Below are 19715 nucleotides of genomic sequence, written 5' to 3' on the forward strand. Positions count from 1 at the left end.
AACACAAAAACACACACACACACACACACACACACACACACACACACACACACACAATCTTTGGCTGCCAAGGCTAGACTGTAAGCAGTAGCCCATGATAGGGAAAGCAAATTGGATAGTGGGGGTAAGGAGGAGGCTGGGGCAAGAAGAGGAGGGAAAGCAGGGTGGGAGTGGGGGATAATAAAATGCTGCTTGTGGGATCATACGGGGACAAGGTGGGGAAGAGGGTAGCGAACCTAGATGCAGTTGGGAGGTTAGACAGAGAGCAAGGGGGGCAGGGGAGGGGGCAGTGGAAAAGGAGAGAAGTAAAAGGACTGTGGGTGCTTTGATGGAGTAGAGAGATATGTAGTGCTGGAATGGAAACAGGGAAGGGATAGGTGGGTAAAGGACAATGACTAAAGAGGGTAGAGGCCAGGAGGGTTATAGGAACGTAGGGTATATTGTAGTGAGAGTTCCCCCTTTGCAATTTAAAAAAGCTGATGTTGATGGAAAGGATTCAGATGGCACAAGCTGTGAAGCAGTCACTGAAATAAATAACATCATGTTGGGCAGTGTGCCCAGCGACAGGGTGGTCTAGTTGTTTCTTGGCCACAGTTTGCTGGTGGTCATTCATGTGCACACACAGCTTGTTGGTTGCCTACCCTTGTAGGATGCAGCACAGTGGTTGCACTTAGCTTGTAGACCAAATGGCTGGTTTCACAGGTAGCCCTGTCTTTTATGGAGAGGTGATGGTTGTGACCAGACTGGAGTAGGTGATGGTGGTGGTAGAGGGAGGATGTATCGGACAGGTCTCACATCTAGGTCTATAATAGAGATATGAGCCAAGAGGCAAGGGGTTGGGAGCACTGGTTGTGTAGGGATGGACAAGGATATTGTGCAGATTTGGTGGACAGCGGCATACCACTGTGGGAGGGGTTGGAAGGTTAGTGATTAGGAAATTCCTGATTTCCAGGCATGACGAGAGGTGGTTAAAACCCTGATGTAGAATGTGATACAGTGCTCCAGACCTAGGTGGTACTGAGTCATGATGGCAATGCTCCTCTGTGATCGGATGGTGGGACTTAAGGAGGTGGTGGATGGTTGGAGAGATAAGGCATGGGATGTCTGTTTTTGTACCACATTGGGAAGGTAATTAAGGTCTGCAAAAGCCTCGTTGGAATGGGTGGCAGCTGTCAAAGTGGAGGTATTGCTGAAGGTTGGTATGTTTAATATGGACAGAGTTACTGATGTAGCCATCTTTCAGGTGGAGCTCAACATCAAGGAAGGTGGCTTGTGTTGAGAAGGACCAGGAGAAGGAAATCTAATCATATCTTTTGTCCCCCTGCTTCACACTTATGCATCCACAGACCTGCAGCCCTTGTTACAATCTTCTTATTTTTTTTATCGGCCTACTCCCTCAGATTTTTCCCACCTGTTTTTGTGTATGTCTGTAAATTTGTCAGATATATGTCTATATTACTTGCGTATTTTTACACTCTTTTCCTCCATCATGAATCCTTGCTCTTTCCATCTGCATCAGTACTGAAGTTTCCTTGTCCCTAGTCACAACCCAGACCTTCATACTGTTTCTACGTTGTTGGTTGGCTCACTGAATCTCCCCAAATGGTCTTGCCACCAAATTACCCGTATCTGGTTGCAACCCCTCTTTCCACAATGGCCATATGTACAGATTCCGCCAGTCCTTAACACTCACCAACATAGTCTTTCAAGACCATGTCAATCAGGCCCAAACCACCTTGCAATACCTCCTCTCTCCACCCATAAAATTCTTCTTCTACGCAATCCCAAATTCCTGGTCCCATATCACACACAAACTTTGGCCCTAGAACTAGAGCACACTCACCAACATAGTCTTTCAAGACCATGTCAATCAGGCCCAAACCACCTTGCAATACCTCCTCTCTCCACCCATAAAATTCTTCTTCTACGCAATCCCAAATTCCTGGATCCCATATCACACACAAACTTTGGCCCTAGAACTAGAGCATCATGCACAACGCCACCTCACAAAACTCTCCACCCTGTTCACTTCTGGCTCCTGCTTTGGACTACCACTATCCCGCACACCTACAAAGATCTTCAAACCTCCCCGACATCCGCTCATAGCTGACAAAACCTGCCTTTCAGATCTGCTACATTTACCCAATCCTCAAAAAGTGTCTCCCACCACCATACAGAATCCAGAACCTAAAGATACCCCAAACACAGTCATGAATCTCTCCTCCGAAAGTTTTAGTGTCACAAAAGTATCAGTCCTTTCCAAAGGCCTCAGATTTTGCCCTACTCTCAAATTCAATCGTGCAAGACTTGTTAAAGACCTTCTCTCCTCCTCCCAGTCCCTACAGTGGAATCATTTTTTCGCCACCAACCCTACTAGTTGAACTCAACCAAAGAGCTATATTAAACCCTGCCTGTCTGTAGGACATTTGGCATAAAAATACATGAATTTAGTGTGAATGCAAATGATTTTATATCTTTAATTTCATTTTATTCTTTTTTATTAGATGTTAAGTGATGACAAGTTATTATGTAATTACGTAAATACTATTGGAACACAGTTCTTTACTGTCATGCCATAACTATCACAGTTATAAATTCAAGACTGGCTGATTAAATTTTCATTACAATGAACAATGAGATAAATCCTAAAAATAATCCTTAGGGTGCTTTTTGTCATTACTGATGGCAATATAGTGTCTGCTGCCCAACAGCCTCAAACAATACAATTACAATATATCCATTTATGTAGTTTCTGTTATGAAGTGCTGACAATCAACATTTTATCTGACACTTTTACATCACTGATCTTTTCTTTTGCTATCGGCATTGGCTTGTTATTAATGAGGAGAGTGTCTGTGTCCTTTTCTGGTAAGCGTAGATTGATGTTAGTTCAAGACAGATCAGCTATCATTAATGTAATGAAACAAAAGTATTCAAGATATCAGTGCTATTACCCACTGCTGTATGGAATCAGTATGTTGTTACTATAAGCAAAATAATTTCACATTTTGAATACATAAATAAAAAGTTGTTTAATTCTTTGTCCTCATTGTAATCATACAATGACCTATCCATGCTAATGTGTGTTGCCAAAAGTAAATTATATCATCTAGTCCCCAAAAGCCAATAAGAGCTAGCAATGAGAATTTTGTCCGATGCTGCCGAAATAACACTGAGGAAAATAGAACCAAAATTATATCATTTTACAGCATAACTAAAATAATTACAAATCCATAAGTTATTCAACAAATTTTAAGACTATAGTCCCGCAGATATTATTAGATGCACCTGGTTATTTGTGGGGTTTAGTTTTGTATACTGGTTAACCTACCATTGTTTAATAGGCTGGGTATTGTTAAAAAGCTATTATAAAATGAAATGAGCTCATTTCTTGTGCTGCATCATTTTTGTGAGAGCCTTGCCACTTTCTGTTTCCGGAACACCAAGAGGTGATGTATTTGAAACACAAGTGCATTATCAACATTTAGTGTTGTTGGTTTCTTGGTGTATTTACCATCTGTAGCCCCTTATGACAAAGTTTGCTGATTACTGATTTCAGATCCAATAAGATATGAAAATAATGGGTGAAGTACATGATCCGACACCTCAAAAGTTTTCAGAGGTAAAAGCAATGACTGGCACCTGACTTCAAACTGGGAGATATCTCAAAGACTGTTCATATCAGAATCATCTATAAGATGTGTAAATAAGAGGACTGATTTTGCCGAGGAATTAGTCCCTCACAGAAAGAGCAGATGAGACAGAAGACCAATATTTTTACCAACGCCTGAGACTTCCTTCAAGAAGATAGACCTTGAGAACTGATTTACTTGTACAAAATAAACTAAAATGAAACTGGAACACAGTGACATTATTGCACCTCAAAGAACTGTAAGATGCAAACTTTCACAAATGAACTTCATGGCTCATAGGACTGCTCACAAGCCAAAATTAGCTGCTGTCATGATGTCTTGTATGGCCAAAGGAGCAAAAGCATCGAGATTTGGCTTCTGTAAATTGGTAGCATTAAATTAGGCAGTATTTGTCTTCATACAGTAGTGATAAAATAAATTATCTGAGTTCAAAGTCAATCCTAAAGCAAATCTTAATGGGTTTTTTGTCTTATTCCAGTTTGTTTTAGCGATGAGTCTACATTTGAAATTTTGACAAATAAATCTCAGTTTAACAAGTTAGTTTGTGTGGCCATCCTCTGCAGTAAGCATATAAATACTTGTTTTGCAAATCAAACTGCCTTTTCCTGCTGCTAGTTACTTTATTTATCCCATATGCGTTTCGCCGCCTCCTGTTCCAAGGCACCATCAGTGGAATCTATAACGATACAGCTTTGTTAGTTATAGATTATCAAACAGTTCACTTCGCGATTTTTTGTAAACAAAGTAATTACTTACGATTAGCTGATCTGTATTTCCTCACATCTGGTCTGGAGGTCACACTATCACTTTTATCACTGCTCTATATTCACACCTTTGTGTTCTCGCCATCCACACACAGTTCACCATGTTTCTCACTCTTTTCTGTGGTGGACTATCGTTCTTTTGTCACTCGCTACAACTATTTCGTTGTACACTTCTTTTCACAGCGTAAATATTGCGACTCCATTACATGTTTCATCATCTTTGGTATGTTTACCTATTTGTTGCCAACCTAACGAAGTATATGTTCGTTAATGACTTCTATTTATGATGTTTATACCGTGTGTGAGTCTGTATGTGAGAGAGATTGGAGGGGGGGGATAGAGCCGAATTTTTTTTTTTAAATTGGGGGGAGGGGGTGGCGGTTATTCTAGCTGTTAGCGAGTGGCTGAAAACTTTGGTGACAGCTGTTTTGACTTTTCGTTTCAGTATTCTGGGGAGGGGTCATGGATGAGTGAGTGTAAAGATGTTGGGTTCTATTATTATTACATTGTACAGTATTATTGTATCTATCCTTTTTGAAAACATTATTCTATTATTTTATCTATTAGTGTAAATAATGAATTGCTTGGCATGCGTACTTGGTCATTCAATAGGATTTTCCCCTCTGCTTTGGTTTTATGTATGTAGTAATTTTCTTGCATAGTTAGAAGGTGCTTTTTATTGTTGATTCTAATTATTCTCATGTCATCTTCTCTAGTGGTTGGTTTGTGGTCATTTTCTCTTAGGTGTTCTGCAAATGTGGAGTGGTTTGTCCCATATTTCCATGCTCTTATGTGTTCCTTGTATCTGACATCAAATGTTCTCCCTGTTTGCCCTATGTATGTGCCTTCACAAGTGTTACGCTGTAACTGCTATATGTCTCTGTTTTTTGTCAGTTTTGGGGTGTATTTTTGTATAGAATTGTCTGTTGTGTAAGTTATGTTTATTCCCTGTCTTTTGAAAATGTTGCTGATTTTATGGGTGAGTTTGTGTTTGTATGTCATTGCGTACCATCTTGTGTCTTCTTTCATCTTTTACTGATTATCCCATGTAGTTGTTATGGGACTGCGTATTTGTGTTTGGTTCTGTTGTGTTGTTATCTCTGGTTTGGAGCTTTCTGCTTTTATTTTACTCTTAATTTTGTTATTTAGCTTTGTGACTGTGTTATTATTATAACCACTATTTTGTGCTATCTGCTTTGTTATGTTCAGTTCTTTGTGGTAGCTTTCTTTGGTGAGTGGTACTGTGTTGAAACTATGGAGCATGCGTCGAAGTGCTGCTTGCTTTTGTGCGTGTGGGTGGTTCGAGGATTGGGGAATGATAATGTCCGTTGCTGTGGGTTTACGATAAATTTCAAAAATATGCTTATTGTTTTCTTTTTTGATTGTTATATCCAGAAAGTTAATTTGATTGTTCTGTTCTCTTTCAGTTGTGAACTTTATATTTTTATGTATCTTGTTGATGTCAGTATGTAGTTTTTCAATTTTTGTTTGTGGTTCATCTATTAAGCAAAGGATGTCATCCATATACCTGGACCAATATAATATGTCGTATTCTTTTGCTACTACTTTTGTGAAAATGATCCGTTCAATGTGGTTTACAAAAATATTTGCTAAGGCTCCTGAAACTGGGGACCCAACTGGCAATCCATCTTCTTGTAAATAAAATTCATTGTTCAACTGGAATTAATTTTGTTCTGTTATGAGCTTTATTAGTGTGCATATTTCCTTAATCTGTTCATCAGGGAGTTGACTATAAGTTTTCAGGTTCTTATGTATAATTTCTATTGTTTCTGGTACTGGTATGTTGGAATACACGTTTTCTATATCAAATGAGGGGAGTGTTGCTGTGTCTGGGATTTTTATATCTTTTATTTGTTTTATTGGCTGTGTAGTGTTTTTAATGGTTCTGTCTTCTTGTACTTTGAAATTTTCGTAAGTAATTACTTTCTTTACAAAAAATCGCGAAGTGAACTGTTTGATAATCTATAACTAACAAAACTGTATCACTATAGATCCCACTGATGATGCCTTAGAACAGGAGAAGGCAAAATGCCTATGGGATAAATAAAGTAACTAGCAGCAGGAAAAGGCAGTTTGATTTGCAAAACAAGTAAATCTCAGTTTGTAGGAAGGTGCTCTGGTGAACCGTATTACCATCCCAACTGTGTTGTGCAGACTGTGAAACATGCCACCAAAGTCATGACATGGTCTGTTATCAGTGACAAAAACAGTCGACGTCTGTACTTGGTTGAGGGGATAATGTGGAAAAAACTATTACAAGGAGGTGTTAAAGAGGAGGCTATTACCTCAGATAAAAGAATGGTTCCCTAAAGGAGAAGAATTTGTGCTTACGCAGGACAGAGCTCCATGTCACATGGCATGATCAGTAAAACCCTTTTTGGAACAAGATCTGCCCTTGAAAAGGGAAGTGGCAAAGGAAACAATCGCCACAAAAATTCATCTCACTGAATAGATCATTCAAGTCTGATATCATTCAAGGATGCAGGACACCGTACAAGCCTGTATTAACAATATGCTAAGGCGAGTTGAAGCATTAATAGCTGCTAAAAGTGGTGTGACAAAGTATTAAGAAGTTAGGCCTAGTTCCACTAACTGGACTTTTCTTTAAAAAAAAGACAATGACAATTGATATTTAAACTGTGTGGTTTATCAGTTATCAATAATCTGTAAAATTTAAAGAAATTAAATCACATCATTCAGACAGATCAAAATAGTCTTTGCAGTTTTTTGTATCTCCTAAACACACATTGAATTAAAAATTCAAGGTGTGTCTAACTATGTGGCAAGAGTCTGTTAATTGTTAGGACAGTAGATCTATCAAGTTTCCTTCAGTATCTTGTAGCAACAATGGAGTAGTCTCTGTTTTCAAAACATTCAGAATGATACAATTAAACCACGGCGAGTTTTTGACTTATTTTATTACTTTACTGGGAACTACCTTATCCAGAGCACATTCATAAAGTCTTTCAGCTTTAACCACAAATGTGTCAAATTAGAACGAAATGGTCCCAGTACACCCTTTAAACAAGTTTTTTGTGACTACCAGTTCGATCATCTGCTTTCTTGATAATCTTTTTTGCCTTTGGTGACTAGTGTCCCTGTAATACCATCTTGGTTGCTAACTTCTATATCTCACCTTCTCCAATTACACCGTGCAGCTCATTAGAGAGTTGCATAAATAGGATTTACCCCAGGGGAACACTTTACTTGACTTGCACAGAACTCCATCGAACAGAACACTGTAAAACTGCATACAGCAGCAGTCATTGCCATTATGATTACTCACCATGGCCAATCTAACAACACCCACAAATGTGCACATCAGCTATGCATGAACAGGGATAGCCATGTTGCCAAACTTTCTGTACATCACCAGCAAGATGTATACCACAATACCAGCTATCATCAAAACACTGGCCACTATCTTTGTTATCAAGAACACACTACCCACAATTATCACAGTTAGTGCTACCCGCCTCCACATTTCACCTCAATTTAAATTCTTTTCTTGTGGAATAGTACTCTACTCTGCTGCATTTGATGTCACTATAAACTCTGAAATCTGATAGTGCCTGCCACATGGGTCGCTTTTAGGATCCTCCATTCACCACCCCCTCCTCCCCTGAGACCTCCAGAGGCAACCACCTTCTCAAGCAGGGATACTTACATTTGGTCACATATTCAGTTGGACTTAGGTACTGTCATTGGTGAACAGATATGTTACCCACATATCTTCTCAGCTATGGCCTAAGTCATAAGTCACACATCAGCAAAATCAGCTCAGACCATGACATCTCACATGCTTGGATAGATCCTAGACACCAGCATTAATTAAGAGGGGCAAGGAATAGAACTGATAGGCCACAAGAATCAAGTAAGGCCATGGCAACTGAAGGACATATTTCTACCATCCATAAGATAAAACTGTAGCACAGGGGATGTGTGCAGCATTCCATTACAATTCCCATTCACTCCCCCTCCTCCCCACCCCCCCTTCCCATCACCTATATGCTACCATACGAATCTACTACCTGCTGTAGCCACTATATCTCCTATCATGCCTCTGGACCACAAGAATTCATAGGACAATGTATAGACACCAACTGAGATGTTACCATTTGACTTGCACCTCAAGTCTAATGGAGGAGTGGTACCATTGTGTGGATCAATTTTGGTGTCACAAAATCAAATCTACACCAACAGACAACTCTTGTCTCATATCAAACAGCAGCCACTGGAAGGGATTTCAGCAACAAGTCCACACTTCATTCCATATGCTACCATCCCCATGAGTACATTGAAGGGGGATTTAATATTCCTGATAGGCAACAACACAACTGATACGGCAATAATCGACTCACACTGAGAATACACAGAAACAACAGAATGAGTGGTGAACTAACAGTACAGCCAATAGGAAAAAAAAAGTATGGCACAGTTTCTATTCTGATGTATATGGGTTTTCGAGTCTGTACTAATTGGTCATGGCTTTAACCGCATGTTGTTTTAATAATCATGAATGTTTAACTCGGCACAAGAATGAGGTCAACAGAAAGTTGCAATTCCACCCATTTCCTTTGATCTGTGACATAACTGTTTGTTTTGTTTTGTCATACGCACCAATGTCAGAACCTCAGAACACTAATACAAAAAAGGAGTTAAAAACAATTATATGTTAAGCCCAATCAATGGAAGGAAAGAGCTAAAAACAAGGACTACCTCTTGGAGAAAGATCCACAAAATACACTGTAGAGACGATGGAGGTTCCGAACTAAAGATTAAATGTCCTTCACCATATTGCTATGACAGGTAAAAAGTAAAACGTGGGCAACAGCCCATGCGTCGTTTGCTAAACTTGCCGATAACTCAGGCAGCAAAATGCATTAGAACGTAAGTGGTAAAAAAAAAAGGGCAATCTGTCAGGAAATGGTAAACCATGAAAGGCTGATGACAATGAGCACAAAGTGGTGGAGGATCACCACTTAACACATGGCGATAGCTAAAATGAGTGTCCAGTACACAACCTAGCTAAAATCATCTCCTCATGGCAAAGGAGCAGAAAGGAGGTCGACCAAGCCACAGGGAGAGGTTTAGTTCCCTGGAGCTTGTTCCCATGAAGAGAACACCAGTGGTAATGCCAAAGGGACATCACCTGCTGACAGACGGCAACACGGAGATCATTGGAAAAAATGGAAGAACTAGTGGCCCGAGGCAGGACAACTGCAGCCTATGCAGCACTATCAGCTGCCTTGTTTCCCATCAGACTGATGTGACCAGGGACCCACATAAATGTACAAGTGCCTCCCTCAGGAGTGAGAAGGTGGAAGCTTTTTGGGCCCACTAACCAAGGGATGGACTGTGTACAACACACACAGGCTCTGAAGGACACCGAGAGAATCGAAGCATATGGCACAATTGAAAGCCTGTGTTGTCAAATGTACTGCATGGTCTGATGCAGGGCAAAGAATTCCGCTGTAAACAGTGAGTGGTGTTCCTGAAGCCGGTAATGAAAAGTGTCGGTACCAATGAGAAGGCATACCAGACACAATGGTCAGTCCGAGAGCCATCAGTGTACACAAAAGTACGTCGCTAAGTTCTGAGGAAAGGTTGAGAAACTTACACTGATAGATCAAACCTGGAGTAATTTCCTTAGGAAGAGAATTAAGTCCAAGGTGAACACGGGCCGGCCGCCGCACGAAGCCTAGGTAGTGAAGGGTTGACACCCATGAAGAAAGTGTCAGGTAGCGTGAAGTTAAGCTGCTGCAGCAATAACCAACAGAGAACTCCAAGAGGTAACACAGAAGAGGGATGCACCCCATACTGGCAGTCAGAGTCATTGAAGAAGGAGGTATAAGATGGGTGACCGGGCATTGCAGGCAAATGGCAGGCGTATCCACTGAGCAGAACATCACACTGGTACAATAGCAACAGTTCGGCAGTAGAGACTTTCAACCACGCTAGTGTAAAACGTGCCAGTGGTCAAACGGATTCCACGATGGTGGATTGTATTTCGATAGCGTAAGGTGGATGGACATGCAGATGCGTAACGAAACAGCCATAGTCTAGCTTCAAACAGACAAGGGATTGGTACAAACAGAGAAGGGTGGTCCGATATGCTCCCCAGGAAGTAGTGTTTAGGACATGTAGGACACTGAGGGACCGGATACAGCAGGCTGCCAGGTAAGACTGGTGGGAGGACCAAGAAAGTTTCCTATCAAGCATAAGCCCCGTTTCAGCAAACAGAAGAGCAATAGGCCCAAGATGTACAGATGGTGGAAGAAACCCATTCCACTGCCAGAAAGTCACACAAAAAGTTTTGTCAATGGAAAAGTGAAAGTCATTGTCGATCCTACATGAGTAAAGATGATCGAGACATCGCTGAAGATGCCGCTCTAAGAGACAAGTCCATGGAGAACTGCAACAGATTGCAAAATTGTCGGAGACCCCCGGCAGGAGACAGGCGATAATAAGGTTAATAGCTATAGCAAAGAGGATGAAGCTCAGGACGGAGCACTGAGGCACCCAGTTTTCCTGGGTAAAGTTCTCCGACAAGGCAGAACTCATACATACCTTGAAAACTCCGTCTTTTAGAAATTCCTGAAGGAAACATGGCAGGCGGCCTTGGAAGTCCCACATGTAGAGAGTAAGGAAGATACCAGTCCTCTGGCAGGTATTGTAGGCCTTCTCCAAGTTAAAAAAACATGGCCACAGACTGATATGCCCACAGAAAACCATTCATGACATGGGTTGATAAAGTGACAAGATGGTCAAATGCAGAATGGCACACTCAAAACACACATTGTGCAGTGGTTAGTAAAGTGTGAGACTCAAGCCAACATATCTGCTGGACATGAATAATATGTTCCACCACCTCGCCAACACAGCTAATGAGAGAAGTGAGGTGGTAGCTAGAAGGAAGTTACTTGTCCTTACCAGGCTTAGGTACAGGTATGACAGTGGCTTCACCCAATGCCTGGGAAACTTGCCCTCCACCCAGATGCAATTATATGTATGAAGGAGACAGTGCTTGCCTGAAATAAACTGCAACATCTGAATGTAAACATCGTCCGGCTCTGGGGCGGAAGATCAGGATGAAGTGAGAGCATGATCTAGCTTCCTCATAGTAAGGGGCCATTGTAGCATTCACAATTCTGAGACGAGACGGGTATCGCTCGAGCCTCCTCCACTCTTTTCTGATGGAGAAAGGCAGGGTGATAGTGGGTGGATTTCGAAATCTCTGCAAAATAGCGGCCTAAGGTGTTGGAGATAGTAATGGGGTCCACAATGACATCATCTGCTACAGTCAGGCCAGAAATTAGGGGATGGGTTTTGGCCCCAGAGAGCCGCTGGAAGTTGGCCCACATGACGGAAGAGGGAGTGGAAATGATAAAAGAGCTAATAAATGGAACCCAGCTAGCTTTTTTGCTATCCTGAAAAATGCGACAACAAACACTGCACTCGCATCCATTTACAACAAATTCAGTTCGGCATCATAGGATGACTGAGAAACGCAGAGAGCACTTCTCCGCACATGAACTGCATCACGGCATGTCTCAGTCCACCAACATTTGTTGGTTTCAAAGGACAAAGTCCCATTACGTAGATGAGAGCAAGATTTCACAGGGCCAGCAATCTCACCCACACCTTTATGAATAGTGAATGGATTAACCATAGAAAAAGGTCTGACCCTCCCCAGTATGTGATACCACAAGGAACCAAGGTGAGACTGGGAGACTCTTCGAACCTTTAGTCTCTTTCCATACACATTTAGTAGACAGAGACTGAGATGAAGGTAAGTGGCTCATTGCGAAAAAATGCTCCACAATTGCCAACGTCTCCGATGCCACACTCCTTCCAACTGGGGGTCCCTCAGAGAGAGAGGAGAGGGGGGCTCATCAACCTTAGATGATAGGTCACACCTCCCGAACTTCTGACAGAGGGACCTACTGGAAATTTGGGAAGGTCACAGCTCAGGCATTCACCACTCTATGGGCCTGTCCTGTACCACGGGGGGGGGGGGGGGGGGGGGGGGGGGGGGGTACATGTGAACCCAGCCTCTCAATCTGGGGCGGGGAATTATGCATTAGCCAGTCACTTGTTGTGCATAAAGTCGTGTGGGTTGGCCTTCAGCAGTGCACAGGGAGGAAGAAGAAACATAGAGGAACCTCAAACACTGAAGTGGAGGACTGGTATGAGGCGGAAAACAAAGAAAGACAAGACAGATGAGGGGGTTGTTCTGATGTCTGGCTATTAAAACCTCAGAACACATTACCAAAAACATGCTAGACAAGTTTCCCAATGAAGATGAGAAAGGATAGCAGAAGTATAGACACACAGCATGGAAAGGGAAGAGGTGCTGCAAAGGCTGGGGCCCTGTGGTAGCCAAGCATGTACTCACCCAAGAGTGGTGGGCCACCTGGGGTGTGACATAATGATGTGCTGTGTGATGTCATGGTGCCAGTGTGTTTTTTATTCACATGATGATGCAGATAATGTGTTTCAGCATTTGGAGGTGCTCTCTTGTGCTGGATGTTTGTTCCGAAGTTGTTTTTTTAGGTATGTTAGTAAATCATTTGACATTGTGAGTTGACTTGATCAGATTGTTATTGGGGAGTTTGCGCCAGTTTGCAAGTGAGCTATTTAAATTTTGCGTATCACGGCTGATGGTTTTGTTTTTGCATTTGGGTTTGTTAGTGTCACTGTTTCTCATGATTGGAGATTTAAAATTATTTTTATTTCTTTTTTTTTTTTCAGTCACGGGTAAGACACAGAAAATTACAAGTAGGTCATGGCTTGTTGCAATGTGGGCAAAGATATGTTGTCTACAATTATGTTTCTACAGTTAACTGAACTGATAGTGAAGGATTTAGTTGTGTGTGTGTGTGTGTGTGTGTGTGTGTGTGTGTGTGTGTGTGTGTGTAGTACCAGACTTTCTTTTCATTTTATTTTTTTACTGCAGTATGTGTGGTACGTTATGTTTGTTTATAGCTGTTTGTGCGCATCGAAATTGGTAATGGTGGAAGTTTTCAAGACTTTCACATTGCGATTGGTAGGTATCGTGAGTTTACACGACATTTACAAATGTCGGTTAGGTTAAGTTTTTTATTTTAGTTCTGCAAGTGAATTTTCATTTGTTGTACTGTGGATTTTGTTTTCCACAGGCAGGGTAAGTGAAGGTTTGGAGAATGGATTCAAGTGTGTCAGTAACAGGTTTTGGAGTAGTGTATGGGTTCATAGTATCAAGAACTTCATTTGAACTATATAGGTCACGTTTTATTTGCAATACCACATTTCGAGTAGTGTGTTTGTTACTGGTATCATGATCTTTGCTTGAGCTTTATAGGTCAAGTCAAAATTATGATACCAATGGTTTTCACTTTTGCATTTTTTTGGCTATGCTAAATATTAATAATTTTGCATGTTTGATTTTAGGGTTAATATTTAATTTGTAATGGTAGTGTTATCTTTAGTGTCATATATTTAGCGTTTCGCGGCCCAAAACCCTCTACTTCCCACAGCTGTCCTGTTAGTTTCATTGTTTAGCTGTGGTTAAATGTTTCCCATGTTATTTATGTTTGTTCACGGGTGTGATTAGTGACGTCACAGTTGCCATACTGCATACACTAGAAATACTAGTGTCACCATCTTGATGACATCACAGAACAAATCAGATATGCAGAATTGCAACTTTCAGTTTTGCCCAATAATAAGCAACTCCAGAATGAGATTTTCACTCTGCAGCGGAGTGTGTGCTGATATGAAAACTTCCTGGCAGATTAAAACTGTGTGCCGGACCGAGACTCGAACTTGGGTCCTTGGCCTTTCACGAGCAAGTGCTCTACCAACTGAGCTACCCAAGCACAACTCACGCCCCGCCCTCAGAGCTTTACTTCTGCCAGGACCTTGTCTCGTACTTTCCAAACTTCACAGAAGCTCTCCTGCGAACCTTGCAGAACTAGCACTCCTGGAAGAAAGGATGTTGTGGAGACATGGCTTAGCCACAGTATGGGGGATGTTTCCAGAATGAGATTTTCACTCTGCAGCAGAGTGTGCACTGATATGAAATTTCCTGGCATATTAAAACTGAGTGCCGGACCGAGACTCGAACTTGGGACCTCTGCCTTTCGCTGGCAAGTGTTCTACCAACTGAGCTACCCAAGCATGACTCACGCCCAGTCCTCACAGTTCGAGTCTTGGTCCAGCACACAGTTTTAATCTGCCAGGAAGTTTCAATAAGCAACTCATTCCTTTGTTCCAGTCAATACGAGGTACCACAATCATCTAGCAAAACACTTCAGTTATGTTTTATTTTTCACAAGTTTCCAGATCTTTAAAGAACAATAAAAATAATGCCCTTCAGATATAAATCAATATAATAATGGGAAAAAAACAGCAATTTTATCTTTCATTAAAATTCATGAGCGACAAGAAAAATGTGATGGTTCCCTCTACTCTTCTGTTTATCTACTAAAGGAAATTTTATATTTCCACTATTGCCACAATAATTCTGGATTTGTGTCAACAATGAGGCCTCTTCATAGGCTTCATCACTTCTGCAGTTTCCTGTAATCCATTATGGGACCTAGTGACTCTTTAAACATAACTGTTGGCATTAAGAACAACAAAAACAACAACCATCACCAATACTATTTATTTACAAGAATACAATTTTTAAAAATTTCCCTCTTTTCTGTATTTAACCACTCAGAAAGAACAATGTCAAGCTGTTCAATTTTAAGTTACATCAAATTATTGAAGAAAAGTATTGTACAGTATTCAATTCATTTAATATTAACATCTTTTTTAAAATACTTACAGTTTTTTCCTCCACAACAAAGAACGATGTCATTGACCCAATCTGTATGATGTTCCATTGATTGTAGATATGGATCCTTCATGTTACGACAGTTCCAAATACGCACAATGGAGTCACGACCAGCAGAGTACAACCGCTGGAGGTGCGGGTCATATTGTAAGGAATTAACTCCTGCCCTGTGCCTTTTTTCTGTTTCATCTCGTATCACGAAAGATACCTACAACAAATTATCATCAGAGAACACCAAGTAACTAAATGTGATTTCATATCGAACGAAAGCGCTGGCAGGTCGATAGACACACAAACAAACACAAACATACACACAAAATTCAAGCTTTCGCAACAAACTGCTGCCTTATCAGGAAAGAGGGAAGGAGAGGGAAAGACGAAAGGATGTGGGTTTTAAGGGAGAGGGTAAGGAGTCATTCCAATCCCGGGAGCGGAAAGACTTACCTTAGGGGGAAAAAAGGACGGGTATACACTCGCGCGCACACACACACACACACACACACACACACGCACACACACATATCCATCCACACATATACAGACACAAGCAGACACATAATTTTTCCCACGTGGAATGTTTCCCTCTATTATATAAATGTGATTTCATATTTATTTAGCAACATTTCATTATTAAGACATACACTGAACTCAATGAAGTCGTAGTTATCCATCAAACTACTAGACTGAAATTATTCAGCTATGATCTGTTCCAGATTCTGGGAAAACAAGGTGCAAGAACAGGCCACCACTCACCATACACAAGAAGGATCAACCACTACGTACACAAAAGAAAATACCTACCTTACATGGTAGCATTCTACTTCTCTGCACTTTCTGAGCTGCACCCAAGCAGGCTAAAGCTGTGCCTTTATAGGTATCTGCCACTCTGACGTAATGTCTTTGGCCTCGTGTGCAGTAACCATAGCTCGGGCTTCCCTCTAGGTGCCAGCGACGTAGTGTTTAATGAGGATAAAAGGTTCGCACATTAGCTACAGCAAGGAAGTTGGTTGAGAACCCCACTGCAGTACTGCAACTTGTGGGTGACATTTTTCTGGCAGCCCTATGTAACAGCCGAGATACTCACTTTGGCAGGTGGGTCCAGTTGGAGGTAGACATGGTGGCCATTAATGGGGTGGAAACACAATTGGAACTGGCTGTTTGCTTCCTGCTTGGGCAGCGGTGAGTTGTGTGTTACAGCCAGAGTCTTTGAATACGCTGCCTTACCCAGTAACCACGAGGCTTGTGGTGGTTTTAATTTCATCCAGGTGCAACACAGAAACATGGTGAGCATGTGCATTTGAAACCACGGATGCTGGGGAACGGAACTTTGGAAAATCCCTGTGTTCTGCCATAAGGAATCACCATCCTGTTATCGAGACATGCTGCACTATAGTACAGTGTGGTCCCAACCTGTGTGGAAGCATTTATTATGTTCTGTTCTCGTAATAAACAAGTATGTGACTTCTTGTTAATTTTTCATAAAGTTCTGCCTCACACTTGGATGTGTGTTGTCTTATTATCAATGTACATGCAGAAGGCTGGCAGCACTTTACCACTCACCAGCCTAGCTCCCTACCATTTAACTTTCCTTTTCTCATCCTCCACCTCAATGTACATAATGCAAATGACAAGCTCATTTTTATTGGTACAGCACTAGAAAACTGCTGTCTGTCTATGGAAGGGGCTGCTCATAGAAAACTTGTTAAGTCTATACTGCAATACAATACAGTGTTTGGCATCAATGCCACATTGGAATATACAGACAAGTGCACAAAAATGCTGCTAAGAAAGAAACTGACAGGCACTTTCAGAACAATGCCAAATGTCTCAGGGCAAGCTCCACAGAAAATTCCATGAATAATTCATGGAAGTATCTATGAATGTTTCAGCTTATCCAACAATACCAGCAACACACACAGGAACATATCCAGAGTCATTCTTCCGATTTTGATAAAGTTGGTTTTAGTGCACTGAATAGCATCATTGTCAGCACCCTTGTCGAATGTGAATGTGAACTTTTCGTGAAAACAAGTCTTCATTACATGTAATCCTCAGAACCTTAGGTCCCCTACAAAACCTTTCACCTGACTCCATCAACCTCCTGACCCCACCGACACCCTGCACCCCTACCTTCTTCATAAAATTGACAAACCCAATCATCCCGGCCGCCCCATTGTAGCTGGTTACCAAGCCCCCACAGAACGTATCTCTGCCTACGTAGATCAACACCTTCAACCCATTACGTGCAGTCTCCCATCCTTCATCAAAGACACCAACCACTTTCTCGAACTCCTGGAATCCTTACCCAATCCGTTACCCCCAGAAACCATCCTTGTAACCATTGATGCCACTTCCTTATACACAAATATCCCGCACGTCCAGGGCCTCGCTGCGATGGAGCACTTCCTTTCACGCCGATCACCTGCCACCCTACCTAAAACCTCTTTCCTCATTACCTTAGCCAGCTTCATCCTGACCCACAACTTCTTCACTTTTGAAGGCCAGACATACCAACAATTAAAGGGAACAGCCATGGGTACCAGGATGGCCCCTTCGTACGCCAACCTATTCATGGGTCGCTTAGAGGAAGCCTTCTTGGTTACCCAGGCCTGCCAACCCAAAGTTTGGTACAGATTTATTGATGACATCTTCATGATCTGGACTCACAGTGAAGAAGAACTCCAGAATTTCCTCTCCAACCTCAACTCCTTTGGTTCCATCAGATTCACCTGGTCCTACTCCAAATCACATGCCACTTTCCTTGATGTTGACCTCCACCTGTCCAATGGCCAGCTTCTCACGTCCGTCCACATCAAACCCACCAATAAGCAACAGTACCTCCATTACGACAGCTGCCACCCATTCCACATCAAACGGTCCCTTCCCTACAGCCTAGGTCTTCGTGGCAAACGAATCTGCTCCAGTCCGGAATCCCTGAAGCATTACACCAACAACCTGACAACAGCTTTCGCATCCCGCAACTACCCTCCCGACCTGGTACAGAAGCAAATAACCAGAGCCACTTCCTCATCCCCTCAAACCCAGAACCTCCCACAGAAGAACCCCAAAAGTGCCCCACTTGTGACAGGATACTTTCCGGGACTGTTTCAGACTCTGAATGTGGCTCTCCAGCAGGGATACGACTTCCTTAAATCTTGCCCTGAAATGAGATCCATCCTTCATGAAATCCTCCCCACTCCACCAAGAGTGTCTTTCCACCGTCCACCTAACCTTCGAAACCTCTTGGTTCATCCCTATGAAATCCCCAAACCACCTTCCCTACCCTCTGGCTCCTACCATTGTAACCGCCCCCGGTGTAAGACCTGTCCCATGCACCCTCCCACCACCACCTACTCCAGCCCTGTAACCCGGAAGTTGTACACGATCAAAGGCAGAGCCATGTGTGAAAGCACCCACGTGATTTACCAACTGACATGCCTACACTGTGAAGCGTTCTATGTGGGAATGACCAGCAACAAACTGTCCATTCGCATGAACGGACACAGGCAGACAGTGTTTGTTGGTAATGAGGATCACCCTGTGCAGACATATTTAAATATGTCTGCTTGTGTCTGTATGTGTGGATGGATATGTGTGTGTGTGCGCGAGTGTATACCTGTCCTTTTTTCCCACTAAGGTAAGTCTTTCCGCTCCCGGGTTTGGAGTGACTCCTTACCCTCTCCCTTAAAACCCACATCGTTTCATCTTTCCCTCTCCTTCCCTCTTTCCTGATGAGGCAACCGTTGGTTGCGAAAGCTAGAATTTTGTGTGTATGTTTGTGTTTGCTTGTGTGTCTATCGACCTGCCAGCGCTTTCGTTCGGTAAGTCACCTCATCTTTGTTTATATATATATATATGTGTGTGTGTGTGTGTGTGTGTGTGTGTGTGTGTGTGTGTGCGCGCGCGCGCGCGAGCGAGTGTATACCTGTCCCTTTTTCCCCCTAAGGTAAGTCTTTCCGCTCCCGGGATTGGAATGACTCCTTACCATCTCCATTGAAACCCACATCCTTTCGTCTTTCCCTCTCCTTCCCTCTTTCCTGACGAAGCAACCTTGCGTTGCGAAAGCTTGAAATTTGTGTGTGTGTTTGTGTGTTTTTTATTGTCTCATACCAACACTTTCGTTTGGTAAGTAACAGCATCTTGTGTGTGTGTGTGTGTGTGTGTGTTTGAGAGGGAGAGAGAGAGAGAGAGAGAGAGAGAGAGAGAGAGAGAGAGAGAGAGAGAGAGAGAGAAAGTGATATTATCTGATGCACAGGACTCGAGAAGATGTACACCACTGACAAATCGGATAAACTGAAATATTGATTTTTCCATGTACAAGCAGACTGTCACCTCTCAAACTAACCTTCACCTCAAGCTACGCCACACATCAGTATGGCTTCACACCTAAGACCTTGTGTTCATATACGTTGGCTTTGTCAACTCACAACCGAACTATCACCTTCAAATCTA

General features: G+C 42.2%; 1 protein-coding gene across 2 annotated transcripts in view; it reads right to left on the reverse strand.

Moving 5' to 3' along the window:
• Positions 1 to 19715, reverse strand: part of LOC124622324 (WD repeat-containing protein 48) — a 161549-nt gene that overhangs the window by 139432 nt on the left and 2402 nt on the right. For both annotated transcript variants that reach the window (XM_047147999.1, XM_047148000.1), the window contains exon 2: positions 15255 to 15471. In XM_047147999.1, coding sequence (XP_047003955.1) covers positions 15255 to 15471 — 217 coding nt within the window. The remainder of the gene's footprint in view (positions 1 to 15254; positions 15472 to 19715) is intronic.

This window comes from Schistocerca americana, chromosome 7 (assembly GCF_021461395.2).
Source record: "Schistocerca americana isolate TAMUIC-IGC-003095 chromosome 7, iqSchAmer2.1, whole genome shotgun sequence".
Taxonomy (NCBI): domain Eukaryota; kingdom Metazoa; phylum Arthropoda; class Insecta; order Orthoptera; family Acrididae; genus Schistocerca; species Schistocerca americana.